Below are 18,993 nucleotides of genomic sequence, written 5' to 3' on the forward strand. Positions count from 1 at the left end.
CTTAACTGTAGACTAATCTTCTGTAGGATGAATGGGTGGGGCTAAACTGCTGTAGGCTGAATGGGTGGGGCTAATTTGCTGTAGGCTCAATGGGTGTGGCTAAACTGCTGTAGGATGAATGGGTGGGGCTAAACTGCTGTAGGATGAATGGGTGGGGCTAAACTGCTGTAGGATGAATGGGTAGGGCTAAACTGCTGTAGGATGAATGGGTAGGGCTAAACTGCTGTAGGATGAATGGGTGGGGCTAAACTGCTGTAGGATGAATGGGTGGGGCTAAACTGCTGTAGGATGAATGGGTGGGGCTAAACTGCTGTAGGATGAATGGGTAGGGCTAAACTGCTGTAGGATGAATGGGTGGGGCTAAACTGCTGTAGGATGAATGGGTGGGGCTAAACTGCTGTAGGATGAATGGGTGGGGCTAAACTGCTGTAGGATGAATGGGTGGGGCTAAACTGCTGTAGGCTGAATGGGTGGGGCTAAACTGATGTAGGCTGAATGGGTGGGGCTAAACTGCTGTAGGATGAATGGGTGGGGCTAAACTGCTGTAGGATGAATGGGTGGGGCTAAACTGCTGTAGGCTGAATGGGTGGGGCTAAACTGCTATAGGATGAATGGGCGGGGCTAAACTGCTGTAGGATGAATGGGTGGGGCTAAACTGATGTAGGCTGAATGGGCGGGGCTATACTGCTATAGGATGAATGGGTGGGGCTAAACTGCTGTAGGATGAATGGGTGGGGCTAAACTGCTATAGGATGAATGCGTGGGGCTAAACTGCTATAGGATGAATGGGTGGGGCTAAACTGCTGTAGGCTGAATGGGTGGGGCTAGGTTATTGTAGACTAAATGAGTGGGGGGAATCTTGCTGTATGAATGGGGCAACTGAGTGGGTGGGGCTAAATTGTTGCAGAAGATATGGGTGGGGCTAAAACTGTAGAATGAATGGGTGGGGCTAAACTGCTGTTGGCTTAATGGGTGGTGCTAAAAACTGGAGCTAAACTTCTGTATGAACAGGGCAAATAAGCGGTTGGGGCTAAGAAGTTGTGGGCTGAATGGGCGGGTGGGTCCAAACTGCTGTAGGCTAAGTGGGTGGAGCTAATCTTCTGTATGAATGGGTCCACTGAGTGGGTGGAGCTAAGACTAAATGGTAGGGTTAGCTAAGATGCTGTAGACTTAATGGGTGGGGCTAAACTGCTGTAGGCTGAATGAATGGGTGGAGATAAACAACAGTAAGATAAATGGGAGGGTGGAGCTAAATTGTTATAGGCTGAATAAATGAGTGGGGCTAAACTGCTGTAGGCTGAATTAAATGAATGGGCAGAGCTAAACTGCTATAATCTGAATGGGTACGGCTAAACTGCTGTAGGCCAAATTAAATAAATGGGTGGGGCTAAACTGCTGTAGGCTGAATTAAATGAATGGGTGGGGCTAAATTCATACCTGGTCTTAAAGTTTAGTTTGAGAAACTACATAATCAGCTCTGTTATAAATGATTGATCACGTTCAGACAGTCTCGGGTGGATTTTTCTGTAAAAACATGAATTAAATGTAAAAATCTGATACTAACTCTGCAATATCTCATATTCTACTGTTCTGTAGAAACGTCTGAATAATTACAGATGTTTAAACAGTCTCAGGCAGCGCTGTGGGATGAAATATACTCAGTCAGGATTAATTCCTATTAATAAACACAATCTGATTAATTGCAGCTGTCGTCTGTCATTAAACCACAGGTGTATTTACTGACTGATACTGTAGAAACTGAAGACAGGGATTTATAAAATAAGAGTGGAAAGAGAAGAAAACCATTGTTGAAAGAAAGTTTTTAATAATCTATAGAAACACAGTAAACATGTGAAAGAAAGTTCTGTGGTCAGATGAGGCCAAATTAAAATTCTCTGACCTAAATTCAAAATGCTATAGGTCACAGAAAAGTCACACTGCTAATCACCCTGAACACACCATCCCCACTGTGAAACATGGTGGTGGGAGCATCATACTGTGGAGATGCTTTTCCTCAGCAGGGACCAGTGTTTCCAACTTAGCGACTTTGTTGCTATATTTAGCGACTTTTCAGTCCCTCTAGCGACTTTTTTTTAGTAAAAAAAAAAAAAAAAAAGCGACTAGCGACTTTTGGATACTGTCCTCAGCGAATAGCGGGTGCTGCCGTGAGCCCCGCCCACAACTAGCTAACTAGCTAGCTCATCATTGAACAATTTGTGTATAATAGGTTTGAAAATAAAGAAAATCTAAGAAAACTTTAACATTAAAATAAACACCATAAAACAAAAATAAACCCTGAAAAAAAAACATTGAATAACAGTTCCGGCTAACTACTGCTCTTATAATAACATTTAACAACACGGCAAAAAACTGATTCATATAGTTTACGTAAAAACTTAAGTTATTTTGAGAAGTGACTGCCTGTTTAAAAAGCAGAGTTAGAGTTCATTTCTAACATTTCCAACATATTTAAAGTGTTTTTTACTCACTTTTTTTCTCTTTTAACGTTAATTCTTTACAGCTTCAAAAACATGGATTATGCAAATTAGGTGATGACGTCATTTAACGACTTCTAGCGAATTTTAGGACAGCCAATAGCTACTTTCCTTACTGAGGAGTTGGCAACACTAGCAGGGACAGAGTTGGTAAGCTGGTCAGAGTTGATGGATGGAAGATGAATGGAGATAAATAAATATAGAACAATCCTGGAAAAAGAAAAACCTGATGGAGGCTGTAAAAGACTTGAGACCTTCCGGCAAGACGATGACCCTAAACATAATACAGCCAGAACTACAGTGGAATAATTTGTATTTTTAAGGAATATTCATGTGTTTAAATGGTCAAAGTCATTGGCCCTGACCTAAATCCCATTCAGCTTCTGTGGCAAGACATGAAAAGCACAGTATGTAGTTAATTATAAAATATTATATTGCTAAATTAATCGCTTAAGTGTGTGTGCAGGTCTTTGGGCTGTATCCTGTATGAGATGTGCTGTCTGAAACACGCTTTTGAGGGTTATAACTTCCTGTCTGTGGTGATGAAGATAGTGGAGGGCTCCACCCCGTCTCTTCCTGAATCGTACTCACCTGAGCTCAACTCTTTAATGCACAGGTAAGAACCTGAGAGGAGAGACATGACCTGTGACTGTAGAGAGAATGGAATTGTGGGTACAGTAATTAAACTGAATTTATGTATTTTAGATTTTACGTTCCCTTTAGTTATACATAAATATGTATAGAGAAGAGGAACATAAGGTGTTGGATGGGTATAATAAATATAGACAAATATTAAATGTAGATAAAAGTAGATTACTTAATTCAAGTGAAATAAGAGCAGGTAAATTATAAAATTAAGAAAGGAAAAGAATCATGAATATAAAGAAATTTGTAGAAATAGTTGATAAAACTAGTAAAAAAAAAAAAATGTCATGCCTTAGCATTTTTGCACTGTTCCTCTATGAGATCCAGCGCCTCCCAGTGGTGTATAATAACTTTGCATTTGGTTTGTATTTGGTTTGTAAGCGCTGCATCGTTGCTATAGGTTACCTTTATGTAGAGGAGTAATACATGGAGAGCTTCAATTACAGTGCATTACCGGCTGATAACGTCACTTATAGAACGCCTCTCAGCCAATCACATTGCAGGGTCTGAACTAACTGTGGTATAATTGAGTTTAAATGGTCTTTAGTGGATGTTCCCAGAGCTCGATTAATCCAGAATCTGAATGGACAGATCATCAGAACAACCTGATGGTTTAAGATAAGATCAATATTATTGGATGTTGGTACTGACTGATAGCTGGATTAATCTAATAGCTGCTCTGATTTCTCTCTCTGTGTATGAGGATGTTGGAGAGGGATCCCCGGCGGCGGGTCTCGGCGGAGGAGGCTCTGAGTTGTGGTGTTTTGGAGGATCTGGTTCAGGTACAAGATCTACTCTCAGTGTGATCAGAACCAGTTACCCACAGTTACCCACAGTTACTGTACTAGCTGCTACTGTATGATCATAGATAATAATAATTAAATAATTCATCATAGATACTGAATAATTTGTAGTAGATGCTGAATAATTCATTTTTGATACTAAATAACTCATAGAAGCTGAATAATTAATTAAATACTGAAAATTTTATTCAGTTTTGAATAATTCATAGTCTATACTAAATAATTCATATTAGATGCTAAATAATTTGTAGGCGATACTATTTAATTCATAGTAGATACTGAATAATTTATACTGAATACAAAATAATCCATGGTAAATACTGAGTAATTCATAGAACATACTAAATAATTCATAGTTGATGCTGAATAATTCGTATTAGTAAAAGTAATAATAAATAATAATAGTAATAGTAAAAGACACCAGACGTTAGAGTCTGGGTACTGAGTAATTTATAGTATAAACTAAGTGATGTAATAGTAGATACTGAATAATTTATAGCCCATTTATAGCCTTTTTATATAATATTGATCAGCTGACCCAGAGCAGCTCAGGCTTTTATTGGGAGGATCAGTAAATTGAACTCTAAAACACCTCTGCATTCACACACACATCGATTCATTGATATATATACACACACACACTCACACACACTCACACACACTCACACACACTCACACACACTCACACACACTCCATCTCCAGAGGCTGTGTATGGGATTTTCAGTCCGCTGGTTAAAACAGTCTGAAACATGTAATCAGCCTCCACAGCTCAACACACTCAACACAATAACACCCCAGCGTTAGCGTTAGCGCTGCTCGCGGCGCCGCTGCTGCTACTGTGTAATTTGGGCTTTTTTAAATGTTTTCTTCTTTTATATCCTCCTCTATCTCCCTGAGGATAACACACACACACACACACACCAAAACAAAGCACTGCTACAGCATTAGCATTACCTCTCCACGACTGGACAAACACACTGAAACAACTCTTTTAGTTATTGTTTCTACTGAAATCAAGGGGATTAAAAAGAGTTTATCCTGCTTTTGTCGTTTCTGCTGTTTCTCAGGAAGTGCTTTAAGATGAATTACAAGGGTGCGTTTCCCAAAAGCGTAGTTTCTAGGTATTGTAGCAGCTTAGGTAGTTTGAACGATGCAGTGACTGTGAAAGTGTTTTCCGAAATCGTAGCTGTAACCATGGAGATAACAACCTTAGTCAAACTTTTGTAGTTGTTTCCAAGAACAGGTAGTTTCACCAAACATTTGCAACCACCGTGGTTCCAATTACGGCTGCAGATCTAGTAAAATTAACATTTAAAAGCTGAAAAACGCTATGACTCTTGTTGTACAAGAGTTTATATTTGTTAACAATTGTTTTGTAAAAGTTCTTGTTTGATGTTTTTCTTATCGTTGATTTGTCTGCAACAGCTTCTTCCACCAGGCAGTCAGACTCCTCAACGCACAGAGACAAAGCTGAACCCCACCCCACCCACCACTCACCCAACACACTCACACAAACTGAACTGAACCCCACCCCCCCCTTACCACACAGACACTGAAATGTCTTTATCCCTTTTAGCAATATTTGCTGCTACTCTCAAAAACTCTAAACTATCTACCTCAGTAACTGCTGTGATTATATATGTTCTATATGTTACAGTATGTTACACATCTCTGCACCTTTTCCTCTCTATAAACTTCACTATACACTTTATTATACCGTATCGGTACTGCACTGTCCTGTCTTTTAAATTGTCTCGTCTTTTGTATTTATTGTATTTATTGTTATTTAGTGTTATAATTTTATAATTTTATGTTGCACTGTCGTCACTCCTGCACTTTATGTTGTCTATTGCTTGTTGTTCTATGTTGCACCATGGTTCCAGAGGAACGTAATTTCACTACACTGTGTACCTGTACTCAGATATAAAGACAATAAAAGCCTCTTGACTTGACTCTTGACTTGTCAACAAAAATGTTAGCATGTTTCAGAGATTTCAGAGTATTCAGGCTTCAGCTGACACTCTAGGATTCTTCCTCACCTCATTGATTCTTCATTCTGCGCTGTGCTCTTACAGTCACTTTTACAGGACTTTAACACGCCTAGGGAGAGTAGCAGCAACAATGCTGAACTTTCTCTGTTTGTATTAGTTTAAGCAGACTGTGTTTGTCTACTGTTGTGACGTAGATGAAATTCAGAGCACATTTAATGACCAATATATGCAAAAATCCAAGTATAATCCCAAAGGGTTCACATACTTTTTCTTGCATCTGTATATTATTAAGAACTGCCTGCCTTCCTGCCCGTGTGCTCTATACTGTTCTCTCTACAGCATTTTCTTTCCCCATCTAATTCTATAATCTACTGTACTGCTACTTTAATCCAGCTTTATTCACGGATCTAAGCGCTCTGTTATGTTCTGTCTGTTATTCTCTCAGACAGTGAAGCAGCAGTTTTCAGAGCTGATGCTGACAGGAAGAGCAGATGGAGAGGACGGAGATGTTACGCAGATTGCGAGAGCGCTGTGAGTGATCTCGCTCCAAGAGCTTCCCACCTTTTCACTTTATTGACACCATTTCCTTCTGTCACTTTCACCCACTTACATCTCAACACCCCTGCTTTTCCACCCGGGGATTGATTACGAGTCTACTCACGATCTGAGGGAACGTATGAGACCACCTTTCACATTTAAAGTGCACTTTTATTCATGAGTTTACTGAGAATCACACAAGAAAATGCTTCTGCTTGAGTGTGAGTCAGAGTGGAAAATGAAACCAGCAGTTTCCTTGCAGCTGAAAGTTAAAGTGTAAAAAAAAGGCTGATACACAGCTCACTACTAACTAATACTAATGCAGGAGGCAGGTCACTACTAACTAGTACTAGTACAGGAGATAAGTCACTACCAATCAATCCTATTAAAGACGTTTGATCACTAATAATGAGTCGTGTTGCAGAAATCAGGTAATTACAAACCAAGCCTAGTGGAGAAGTCAATTCATTAATAACTGATCATACAGGAAGTAGGTCACTACTAACTAGTCCTAACTATACTTTCAAACATGGGGATCTCAGACAATGTGCTGTCATGGTTCAGATCATACCTCACTGGGCGCTCGTTCAAGGTGTCGTGGCAAGGACAGCTGTCCTCAGCCCACTCCCTATCCGCTGGGGTTCCCCAGGGTTCGGTACTGGGTCCCCTTCTCTTCTCAATATACCCTGCCTCTCTTGGTCAGGTTATCCACTCACATGGCTTTTCCTACCACTGCTTTGCTGATGACACCCAGCTATACCTGTCATTCTCACCTGAAGATAACTCAATCTCTGCACGGATATCGTCGTGTCTCTCAGACATATCCTCATGCAGGGGCGCAGATGGAAATTTTGAACTGGGGGGGGCCAAGCTGTAAAATCATTTTGATCAACACTAGCCATACTGAAACTGTTATTGGTCTGGTATGTCAATATGTCCCCAGTGCCATCTGCGCGCATTCTTACACCATGATGCCAAATCACTGACAGCCTACTATTCCATATCACACACCAAAATTTCATGCCTTCTGCAAATTTTTATTTTAACATTTGCTGATGTCAACAAGATGAAAAATCTCAATCTCAGCACAGAAACTTGAAAAAAACTGAAAGAAACTGTATTATAACAAAAAATCAAAGAACCTATGTGCAAAAATAATAATAACAAAATTAAATCAAAAATTAAAATCAATGGAGAGCCGCTGCATGCCTCGGTGCATGCCGGGTTGCGTTGCGTTTAACGCAGCTCCGCCCTCCGCCAATTTTATTCAAATAAATCCGGCCGCCGCACTGTGTCCAGTCCAGCCAATCAGGGAAAAGCAGGCTGCGTCCAGCCAATGAGGGAAGAGCAGGCTGCGTCTTCACACACACACACACAGAGAACAGGCGCCTTTCAACCACAGAAGAGAAGCTGAAAGCGGCAGAATATGGATTTATAGAGCTATAGGTTACAGTGAGGTTGTTAAAAAAATAAAAATATTAAACTTATGACTGTCTACTTCTGTTGCTTCATTTTAATTCAAAAATGAGCAAGGAGATCCAGCGCAGCGGATTGCGTTGAAAAAAGTGCCAGTGGACACGTACCGTAAGGAGCTGGTAACTGCCTGTGTCTGTAGTCTACAGGTAACCAGCTCCTTAGAACCCCGGACTTGAGAAGGTGCGTTAAATTTACATTGGAACTGGAACACGGAGCTCCGAACAATGTAACCTCTGAACTGAACGCTTCCTAGTTTAAAAACGAGGGCATTGTGGAACACAGAACTCCACAAACGTACAGTTAATTAAATTAAAACCCCAACGTTTATGCTTGTAGATGCTAGATTTCAGATGAGGTCACTATAAATCTGGGGGGGACATGTCCCCCCCGTCCCCAGTGCCATCTGCGCCCATGTCCTCATGGATGAAGGAGCATCACCTTCAATTAAATCTCTCAAAGACTGAACTTCTGGTCATACCAGCAAAACCATCTTTTCAACACAACCTCATCGACTCTCTCTCTCTCTCTCACCGACAAAGGTTGCTAGGAACCTGGGTGTCATGGTTGATGACCAGCTCTCCTTCAAGCACCATGTGGCCTCAGTTGCTCGATCCTGCCGCTTCGCGCTTTATAACATCAGGAAAATTAGACAGTTTCTGACGCAACAGGCCACCCAACTCCTGGTACAAGCAGTCGTCATCTCACGCCTCGACTACTGCAATGCCCTGCTAACTGGCCTCCCGGCCTGTGTAGTAAAACCACTCCAGATGATCCAGAACGCAGCAGCACGTCTGGTCTTCAACCAGCCAAAACAGGCACATGTCACCCCGCTCCTCATTGAGCTCCACTGGCTACCAGTTGATGCTCGCATCAAATTCAAAGCTCTTACAATCGCCTACAAGGTGATGACAGAACAGCTCCTTCCTACCTGCACTCACTCCTGAAGGCTTACGCTACCTCCCGGCCGCTGCGCTCCTCCAATGAACGTCGCCTCGCTTTACCAAACAAACACTCACACAAAGCAATCCAGACTGTTCTCATACAGAGTTCCCCAATGGTGGAACAAACTACCTTCCACTACCAGATCAGGAGAATCTCTCACTATCTTTAATAAACTCCTGAAGACTGAGCTCTTCAAAGAGCACTTACTCTCCTAACACCTCTAACTAACTACCTTCTACTACCAGATCAGGAGAATCTCTCACTATCTTTAAGAAACTCCTGAAGACAGAGCTCTTCAAAGAGCACTTACTCTCCTAACACCTCTAACTAACTACCTTCCACCACCAGATCAGGAGAATCTCTCGCTATCTTTAATAAACTCCTGAACACAGAGCTCTTCAAAGAGCACTTACTCTCCTAACACCTCTAACACACTAACTACTTCTAACCTCATTTCCTTCTTCCCCTCCTTCACTTCTCTATCCCTTTATTTCCCTTCGACCTCCTTTAAGCCCTATCTAAAATTGGTTTATCTAAATTCCTATTGCTTTTGTACTTCATTATTGTAAGTCGCTTTGGACAAAAGCGTCTGCCAAATGAAATGTAATGTAATGTAATGTAGTACAGGAGGAAGGTCACTAGTAAAGAATCCTAGTGCAGGAGGCAGGGACTAGTAAAGAATCCTAGTGCAGGAGGCAGGGGCTAGTAAAGAATCCTAGTGCAGGAGGGAGGGGACTAGTATGAATCCTAGTGCAGGAGGCAGGGGACTAGTAAAGAATCCTAGTGCAGGAGGGAGGGACTAGTAAAGAATCCTAGTGCAGGAGGGAGGGCACTAGTAAAGAATCTTAGTGCAGGAGGCAGGGGACTAGTAAAGAATCCTAATGCAGGAGGCAGGGGACTAGTAAAGAATCTTAGTGCAGGAGGCAGGTCACAAGTAACTAATCTTAGTGCAGGAGGCAGGGGACTAGTAAAGAATCTTAGTGCAGGAAGGAGGGCACTAGTAAAGAATCCTAATGCAGGAGGCTGGGGACTAGTAAAGAATCTTAGTGCAGGAGGCAGGGGACTAGTAATGAATCCTAGTACAGGAGGCAGCTCACAAGTAACTAATCTTAGTGCAGGAGGCAGGTCACAAGTAACTAATCTTAGTGCAGGAGGCAGGGAACTAGTAAAGAATCTTAGTGCAGGAGGCAGGGGACTAGTAAAGAATCCTAATGCAGGAGGCAGGGGACTAGTAAAGAATCTTAGTGCAGGAGGCAGGTCACAAGTAACTAATCTTAGTGCAGGAGGCAGGGGACTAGTAAAGAATCTTAGTGCAGGAAGGAGGGCACTAGTAAAGAATCCTAATGCAGGAGGCTGGGGACTAGTAAAGAATCTTAGTGCAGGAGGCAGGGGACTAGTAATGAATCCTAGTACAGGAGGCAGCTCACAAGTAACTAATCTTAGTGCAGGAGGCAGGTCACAAGTAACTAATCTTAGTGCAGGAGGCAGGGAACTAGTAAAGAATCTTAGTGCAGGAGGCAGGGGACTAGTAACATATCTTAGTGCACAAAGGAGGTTAATACTAAGCAGTCTTACTGTCTTAGGCAGGTTACTTATAACTAATCCTAGTGCAGGAGGCAGGTCACTACTAACTAGTCCTAGTACAGGTGATAAGTCCCTACCAGCCAATCCTAATGAAGACGTTTGATCACTATAATGAGTCTTAGTGCGGGAGACAGGTTATTACAAACCAAACCTAGTGGAGAAGTCATTAATAACCAGTCCTAGTGTAGCAGGTAGGTCACTAGTAAATAATCCTAGTGCAGGAGGGAGGTTAAGACTAAGCAGTCTCATTATATTGGGCAGGTCACAAGTAACTAATCTTAATGAAGGAGGCAGGTCACTACTAACCAATCTTAAAAAAGGAGGTAGATCACTAGTAACTAATCCTAATGCAGAAGGCAGGTTTATACTAAGCAGTCTTAGTGCAGGAGGTAGTTCACTACCAACCACTCCTAGTGCAAAGGCAGATCACTAAGATCACTAGTAACTAATGCTAGTGCATGATGTAGGTCACTGGTAACTAATCCCAGCACACAAGGCAGATCACTAGCAACTAATTCCAGCACAGGAGACAGATAACTACCAACCATTATTAATGCCAGTGACTGGTAAATACTAACTAGTCCTAGTTCGGGAGGCAGATCACTATTAACTAGTCCTAGTGCAGGAGACTAGTTTCTAGTGTCTAGTGCAGAGTGTACAACTAAACATGTCACTAGTCAGGCATAGAGGAAATTTGTTGTGAAATTGTGTAAAAACCCTGTCAGCAGATCAGTGTGACGGTGCGATGGCATCACCACTGGGGATTTCTGTGAATCCTGCTGTTTCTTTCCCCCTATTTTCAGTTTTCACACCTGAACGTCTAAGAATAAGACTGCAGTGTGGTGTGATCACTATCCTAAACGTGCTAATTTTCTGACAGTTAACGAGCGGCTGTTCTCCATTCAGTTCAGTCTAATTAATTCAGTCTAAATAAAAAATTATCACCTATAAACCATGCCAGTCTCCTTAACTGTGATCAAAAGGAAACGTCTCAGAATCAGACTGACTTAAACATCTCAACATCTCATCTATATATATTTCACCATTTACACTCACTGGCCACTTTATTAGAAACACCTACATTACTGTGTTCTTCCTTTTATTGGCCACTTTATTAGAAACACCACCTCCCTGGCCACTTTATTAGAAACACCACCTCCCTGGCCACTTTATTAGAAACACCTACATTACTGTGTTCTTCCACTCCCTGGCCACTTTATTAGAAACACCTACATTACTGTGTTCTTCCTCTTATTGGCCACTTTATTAGAAACACCACCTCCCTGGCCACTTTATTAGAAACACCTACATTACTATATTTATCCACTCACTGGCCACTTTATTAGAAACACCTACATTACTATGTTCTTTCACTCATTGGCCACTTTATTAGAAACACCACCTCCCTGGCCACTTTTATTGGAAACACCTACACTACTATATTTATCCACTCACTGGCCACTTTATTAGAAACACCTACATTACTATGTTCTTCCACTTATTGACCACTTTATTAGAAACACCACCTCCCTGGCCTCTTTATTAGAAACACCTACATTACTACATTCTTCCACTCATTGGCCACTTTATTAGAAACACCACCTCCCTGGCCACTTTATTAGAAACATCTACCAAACTCATGCTTCCACACACTGGCCACTTTATTAGAAACACCTGATGTCATGTGACTTGTTAGACGGGCATCCTCAGGCAGGAAGTGGAGTAATGAATGGTGTTTAACATCCATTGACTGGAATCAGAAGCTAAAAGTAGAGTGTTTCTAATAAACTGTCCGTTTAGTGCAGTTTGAGGTTCGTTTTTTCCGCACGTTTAAGGCGGTTAGTCACGACGCGACGCGGCCCACGCAGATCGTGAGAGTTTATTCCTCTTTATCCCCCCGTTCCTCCTCTTTTCTCTGGCGGCGCTCGGCTATTGATGTGCGAGTTCTGGGTTAAGGATGAGTCTGGCTGACCTTTCGGAATCATTAGCCACTTCACCGGCGTATTTAGCCGAGTCGGCGGCGCTGAAGAATTGCACTCTGGGGGATGAGCAGCTGTCCGCGTCGTGCGGGCGAATGCCCTAATGGCCCTCGTTGTTTTTGCAGCGCTGCTATTGTTTCCTGTTTTGATGTTCTTGCGTTATTCCGTGTCCTCGCCTCTCAAGTAGGTCATTTATCGCTTTTAAGATTTACGCAGTTACCAAATGCGGCGCGTTGCACAGCGTGACGCTACATGCATTAAAACACAAATTATCACAGGAAACAGTTCTGTGTGTGTAGTGATTTCTGCTTGATTCGCTTTTACTGTATGCATGAACAGTTCTAACCAGACACTGCTGATCACCATCTTTAATTTCTCTTATGCTTATAATATATATATATATATAGAGTTGCAAGAAAAAGTATGTGAACCCTTTGGAATTACTTAAATTTCTTGAATGAATTATTCATTAAATGTGTTCTGATCTTCATCTTTTTTATGGACCTCCTGGATGAGTTGTTCATGCCCTTTTGGAATAATTTTGTTCAGTCGGTAAGCCGGTCACTCCTGGGAAGGTTCACCAGTGTTCCATGTTTTTTTCTCCATTAGTGAATAATAGTGAATCACTGTGGTTCTCTGGAGTACCAAAGCTTTAGAAATGAGTTTATAACCTTTTCCAGACTGATAGATGAATAATCAATAACTTTTTGAGTTTCTTCAGATGGGGGTATAATAATAATGTCAGGCCTGGTTGTGGTTTGCAGTGAAATTAACCTCAGCTTTCCAAAAAGTGTGAAGCCATGGTAGTGCCTTCTATGGTGTATTCCTTGTTGGTGCTTTACATAAAGGGGTTGGAGAATGAAACTGAAACACCTGGTTTTAGAGCACAATAATTGATTGTGGTGACGGACAGTTCTGGTGGAAACAGGAGAGTTGAGGTGCACATTAAATTCTGCGTGATTTGAGCAGCCGTGGTTTTATGTTTTTTGGATACAATCCGGGTTGGCACCCGAACATCCCTTTCAGACAGCTTCCTCTTACAGCGTCCACAGTTAATCCTGTTGGATGTGGTTGGTTCTTCTTGGTGGTATGCTGACATTACCCTGGATACCGTGGCTCTTGATACATCACAAAGACTTGCTGTCTTGGTCACAGATGCTCCAGCAAGACATGCACCAACAATTTGTCCTCTTTTGAACTCTGGTATGTCCCCCATAATGTTGTGTGCATTGCAGTATTTAGAGCAGAACTGTGCTCTTACCCTGCTAATTGAACCTTCACACTCTGCTCTTACTGGTGCAATGTGCAATTAATGAAGATTGAACACCAGGCTGCTCCAATTTAACCATGAAACCTCCCACACTAAAATGACAGGTGTTTCAGTTTCATTGTCCAACCCCTGTAATTTATACGAATTTTACAGTGAGACACCATTGAGCCAGAAAACTCTCCTTCTGCATGATTAAAGTTTTGCACATGTTGCTCACCGTCCTCCTGACCTTCAGTTTTGACCCCGCAGGCAGCAGAAGGTGCACCTGCAGACCCTCCGGGAGAGGTCAGAGGTCGAGAAGATGAGCCCCCGGGAGCGAATGAGGCTGCGGAAGCTGCAGGCTGCAGATGAACGGGCGAAGAAACTCAAGTAAGAACTAAAAAATATCCGTATTTAGCTTTGAGCTAATAATAAATTAGCCTTGTTTTACCCACCAATTAGCATCAGCCTTTACTTTCCCAAAGGCCAAACTTCACCTTTCACTCCTCAAGGTTACGTATCTTTCTCCCAAGCTATAGAGCTTCTGTGTCACGATAGTGACATAGCCAGTGGCTGTAGTGACTTGCTGAGTCGCACTCGTCTATTTGTTGTTTTTTCATCCCTCGCTCCTCCCAATCACTTCCATTCATTTTTAAACATACCCAAAGCCAACAAACACCTTTAGCTCAGCTTAACCTGATTGAACTACATCTCAGTTATAAAGTAGCGCAGTAATTAAGTCATTGCCAACACTAAACACTAAGGGTGTTCTAAAACTTTTGACTGGTTGAGAATATACAGCTCTAGAAAAAATAAGAGAGCACTTAAAAATAATTTAATATAATATAATAAATTCAAGAGGAAGATGGATGATCACAAGCCATCAAACCAAACTGAAGCATAAAGTTATCCAAAAGCAGTGTGTAAGACTGGTGGAGGAGAACATGATGCCAAGATGCATGATTAAAACTGTGACTAAACCAGGGTTATTCCACCAAATATAGATTTCTGAACTGCATCTGTTTTTTGGAGGTTGTTGCAGATGTCACTTACAGTATCAACTGCTGTGGTTTTCCTTTGATCTACCTGTTTAACATCTAGTACATTAAGTACACCAGTGACGACTTTCTTCTTCAGATCATTTCAAATAGTTGTTCTGACTATGGACAGTATTTGTGCTCTAATGGTTCTGATTAATAAAATGTATATTTTTTTAAACTATAGACTCTCATAGCTCTCTGTTTTTATTATATGTTGGTTACACCTCTATGCTATAAAATTATAAAAGCACAGTCTGAACAGATAAAGACTAAATCTGAAACCGAGAGCTGTAATAAATGTAAAAGACACACCTGGGCAAAAAAAACAAAATGGGTGGGTTTAGACGGGAGAAGGTAATATCTTATGAACTGGGTATCAGATCCAGATGTAAATATGTGGAAATAAAAGCTAAAATGTTGATCTTTAGTTTCATATTCATCTTTCTTTTAATGTCAAACCCAATTTATTTCAGTCTACAGCAGAAATAAAGGGTACCACTTTAAAATAAGACTACCCTTATAAAGAGTTTATGAAGGGTTTATAAAGGAGATTATTAATGGTTATTAATTAGGCTACAAATACTTTAAAACTCATTAATAAGCAGATAATAGATGAATAACATGGATAGAAATGACCACAGTGAGTTAACTTTGTGTTTTCCATCAATCAGCATAAAACCTGCCATATTAATATATTTGTAAGTATGTTTAACTCTTTACGATAAATTAAATAAATCAGTTGAATTAAATGACTAAGCCTTTTTAATTGATGTTTTAAGTGCTTATCAATGTTTTTAAGGCATTTACCTAATCAATAATACCTAATAATCTAGTCTATAAACCATTTATAAACCTTTTATGAGCGTAGTCTTATTTTAAAGTGGTACCAAATAAAGGGATTGACCTTTTAGAGGGGACTGTATATCTGCGTTTCTGATTATATATCTCCATTATGGACAGGTGTGTGTTTGGAGGACACTTGTAATATAAGCCATGTGTTATCATTTCCCATAATGATGCAGGGGAACATTATCATAAATATTCCTGTCTATAATGATATAATAATATATAGAGAATAGAGTAGCGCAGCACGGCTGACTGCCTCCGTTAATACTGATGATACTGTTATTACCTTACGCTAACGTACCATAAATAACACACCTGAGCTTCACCTCAGCATGTAGAACCCTCCGTCTACCCATCATGCATTGCTGCATTTTATTTGTGCAAGTATAAACAGCTTTTAGGTATACAATTTATGGTAACACTTTACTATCTATAAAGCTATAAAATTATAAATGCATTCATAAAGCTTCATAAACCATTCGTAATGCTTTACAACACTTGACATAAGCATTTCTAACTATACATAAATGTTTATAATCTCAAACATAAAACATTATAACACCACAGTATGAAGCTTCATATCACAAAAATGCGATATAATGCATTATAATATATGTGTAGTTGCTGTTCTTAGCATTATTGGTGAGACCTGTTTTATAAAGCTTAATAGATGTTGAGTTCATTCACGTAATGCTTTATTAAGATCCACAGCGATGCCTTCCCTCAAACTGCTAAAAGTTATGATGAAAATTGTTCTGTAAATGAACATAACATCTAATAAACACTTATAAGCACTTTTCACAGACTTGTTAAAAAGTGATGTTGTTCCACATTACCATAGGCATATAACAAATTATAAAGCTTCATAAGCGTATTTTACAGACTTCTTATAATTTGTTATATGCCTTTGGTAATGCGGAATAACATCACTTTGTCACAAGTCTGTGAAAAGAGCTTATAACTGTTCATTAGATGTTATGTGCATTTACAGAACAATTTTCATCATAACTTATAGCAGTTAGAGGGAAGGCATCTTATGCGAATGAATTCAACATCTATTAAGCTTTATGAAACAGGTCTCACCAATAATGCTAAGAACAGCAACTACACATGTATTATAATGCATTATATCGCTTTGTAATATAAAGCTTTATACTGTGGTGTTATAATGTTTTATGTTTGAGATTCTAAATATTTGTGTAGTTAGAAAATCTTATATCAAGTGTTATAAAGCATTATGAATGGTTTATGAAGTTTTATGAATGCATTTATAATGCTTTATAGACACCTGATTCATAGAAAGTGTTACCCAATTTATTGTTTTTTTCTTTAACAGAAAAATCGTGGAGGAGAAATATCAGGAGAACCACCATCGCATGAAGGAGCTTCGGTCTAAACACTTCCAGAACATTAGCATCAATGTTCTAAAGGTAAAACTGCGAGTGTCTACCTGTAATTAACTATATATAATATTAAAATACTAAACCCGAATAGAGTTAATTACAGGCAGACACTCTCACTGATCACTGACTTTATTAATGTTTATTTGGGTTTAGTATTCTAATGTCATATAGAGTTAATTATATGTGAGAGTGTCTACCTGTAATTAACCCTATATAACATTAGAATACCAAACCCAAATAAACATAGAGAATAAAGTCAGTGATTAGTGAGGGTGTCTACCTGTAATTAACTCTATATAACATTAGAATACTAAACTCAAATAAACATAAAGAATAAGTTCAGTGATCAGTGAGAGTATCTACCTGTAATTAACTCTATATAACATTAGAATACTAAACCCAAATAAACATTAATAAAGTCAGTGATCAGTGAGAATGTCTACCTGTAATTAACTCTATATAACATTAGAATACTAAACACAAATAAACATTAATAAAGTCAGTGATCAGTGAGAGTATCTACCTGTAATTAACTCTATATAACATTAGAATACTAAACTCAAATAAATATAAAGTCAGTGATCAGTGAGAGTATCTACCTGTAATTAACTCTATATAACATTAGAATACTAAACCCAAATAAACATTAATAAAGTCAGTGATCAGTGAGAGTATCTACCTGTAATTAACTCTATATAACATTAGAATACTAAACTCAAATAAATATAAAGTCAGTGATCAGTATTATTCAGTGAAGTTATTGATTTGTTGGTTAGAAGAACTAACTGTGTTATATCTACTTTAAAGGAGAAATCTGAGGACAGTCAGGATCAGCCAATTGCAAGCCAGAGTTTTACACCCAGCAGCCACTGTAGACCAATGGGAGAGCAGCGTGAGGAAGATGGTGAGTGATGTTTCTATTGTATTGTTTTCTGGACTGTAAGTGATGTAGAATTTATCTCTCATTTCTGGCAATTATTTAATTCAGTTCTATTCATTTCCATTTCATTTGGATCAATCAAATTCAATCCAATTCCGGTCAATTGAGATTGGTTCAGTTCAGTTCAGTTTAGTTTTTGTTGGGTTTAGTTAGGTTTACTATAGTTTAGTTCAATTCAGATCGGTTGGGTTCACTTTGACTTGACTTGACTTGATTTGGTTCAGTTTAGGTTCTTTTAGTTCCATTCAGTGCAGTTCACTTTGATTTTGTTGGGTTTAATTCAGTTCATTATAGTTTAGTTCAATTTGGGTTTTTTTTTGTTTATTTCAGTTCATTGTAGCTCAGTTCAGTTGAGTTTTGTTTGGTTTTGTTGGGTTTAATTCAGTTTATCAAAGCCCCCTTCAATTCAATTTGGTGTGTTTTGGTTTGGTTTTGTTAGATTTAATTCAGTTCACTATAGTTCAGTTCAATTTGGGTTTGTTTTTTTGTTTGTTTATTTCAGTTCACTATAACTCAGTTCAGTTTGATTTGGTTTTGTTGGGTTTAATTCAGTTTATCGAAGCCCTCTTCAATTCAGTTTGGAGTGATTTGAATTGGTTCAGTTTAACTAAGTTCAGTTTTTTTTTTTATTCCATTTAATGCAGGTCCATTTTTTGTTCAGTTTAATTGACTTTAATTGACACCCAAGATCAGTTCAGTTTCTTTCAGTTCAAATCAGTGCAATTGGTTTTGTTTAGTTCAATTCAGTTTTGCTTGGTGTGTTTTGGTTTGGTTTTGTTAGATTTAATTCAGTTCACTATAGCTCAGTTCAGTTCACTTTGGTTTGGTTTTGTTGGGTTTAATTCAGTTTATCATAGCCCCCTTCAATTCAGTTTGGTGTGTTTTGGTTTGGTTTTGTTAGATTTAATTCAGTTCACTATAGTTCAGTTTGGTTCAGTTTTAAATTACTTGATTTGGTACAATTTGTTTCAATTCAGTTCAGTTTGGAGTGACTTGGTTTGGTTTGGTTCACTTCAGTGCAATTATGTTGGGTTTGTTTTGGGCTTTTTTGGTGTGGTTTGG

General features: G+C 39.4%; 1 protein-coding gene across 2 annotated transcripts in view; it reads left to right on the plus strand.

Moving 5' to 3' along the window:
- Nucleotides 1–18,993, plus strand: part of LOC103044108 (NIMA-related kinase 11) — a 186,732-nt gene that overhangs the window by 103,787 nt on the left and 63,952 nt on the right. For both annotated transcript variants that reach the window (XM_049465067.1, XM_049465068.1), the window contains 6 exons: nt 2,962–3,111; nt 3,844–3,922; nt 6,381–6,466; nt 13,973–14,092; nt 16,925–17,018; nt 17,799–17,895. In XM_049465067.1, coding sequence (XP_049321024.1) covers nt 2,962–3,111; nt 3,844–3,922; nt 6,381–6,466; nt 13,973–14,092; nt 16,925–17,018; nt 17,799–17,895 — 626 coding nt within the window. The remainder of the gene's footprint in view (nt 1–2,961; nt 3,112–3,843; nt 3,923–6,380; nt 6,467–13,972; nt 14,093–16,924; nt 17,019–17,798; nt 17,896–18,993) is intronic.

The sequence above is a fragment of the Astyanax mexicanus genome, chromosome 1, assembly GCF_023375975.1.
Source record: "Astyanax mexicanus isolate ESR-SI-001 chromosome 1, AstMex3_surface, whole genome shotgun sequence".
Lineage (NCBI taxonomy): Eukaryota > Metazoa > Chordata > Actinopteri > Characiformes > Acestrorhamphidae > Astyanax > Astyanax mexicanus.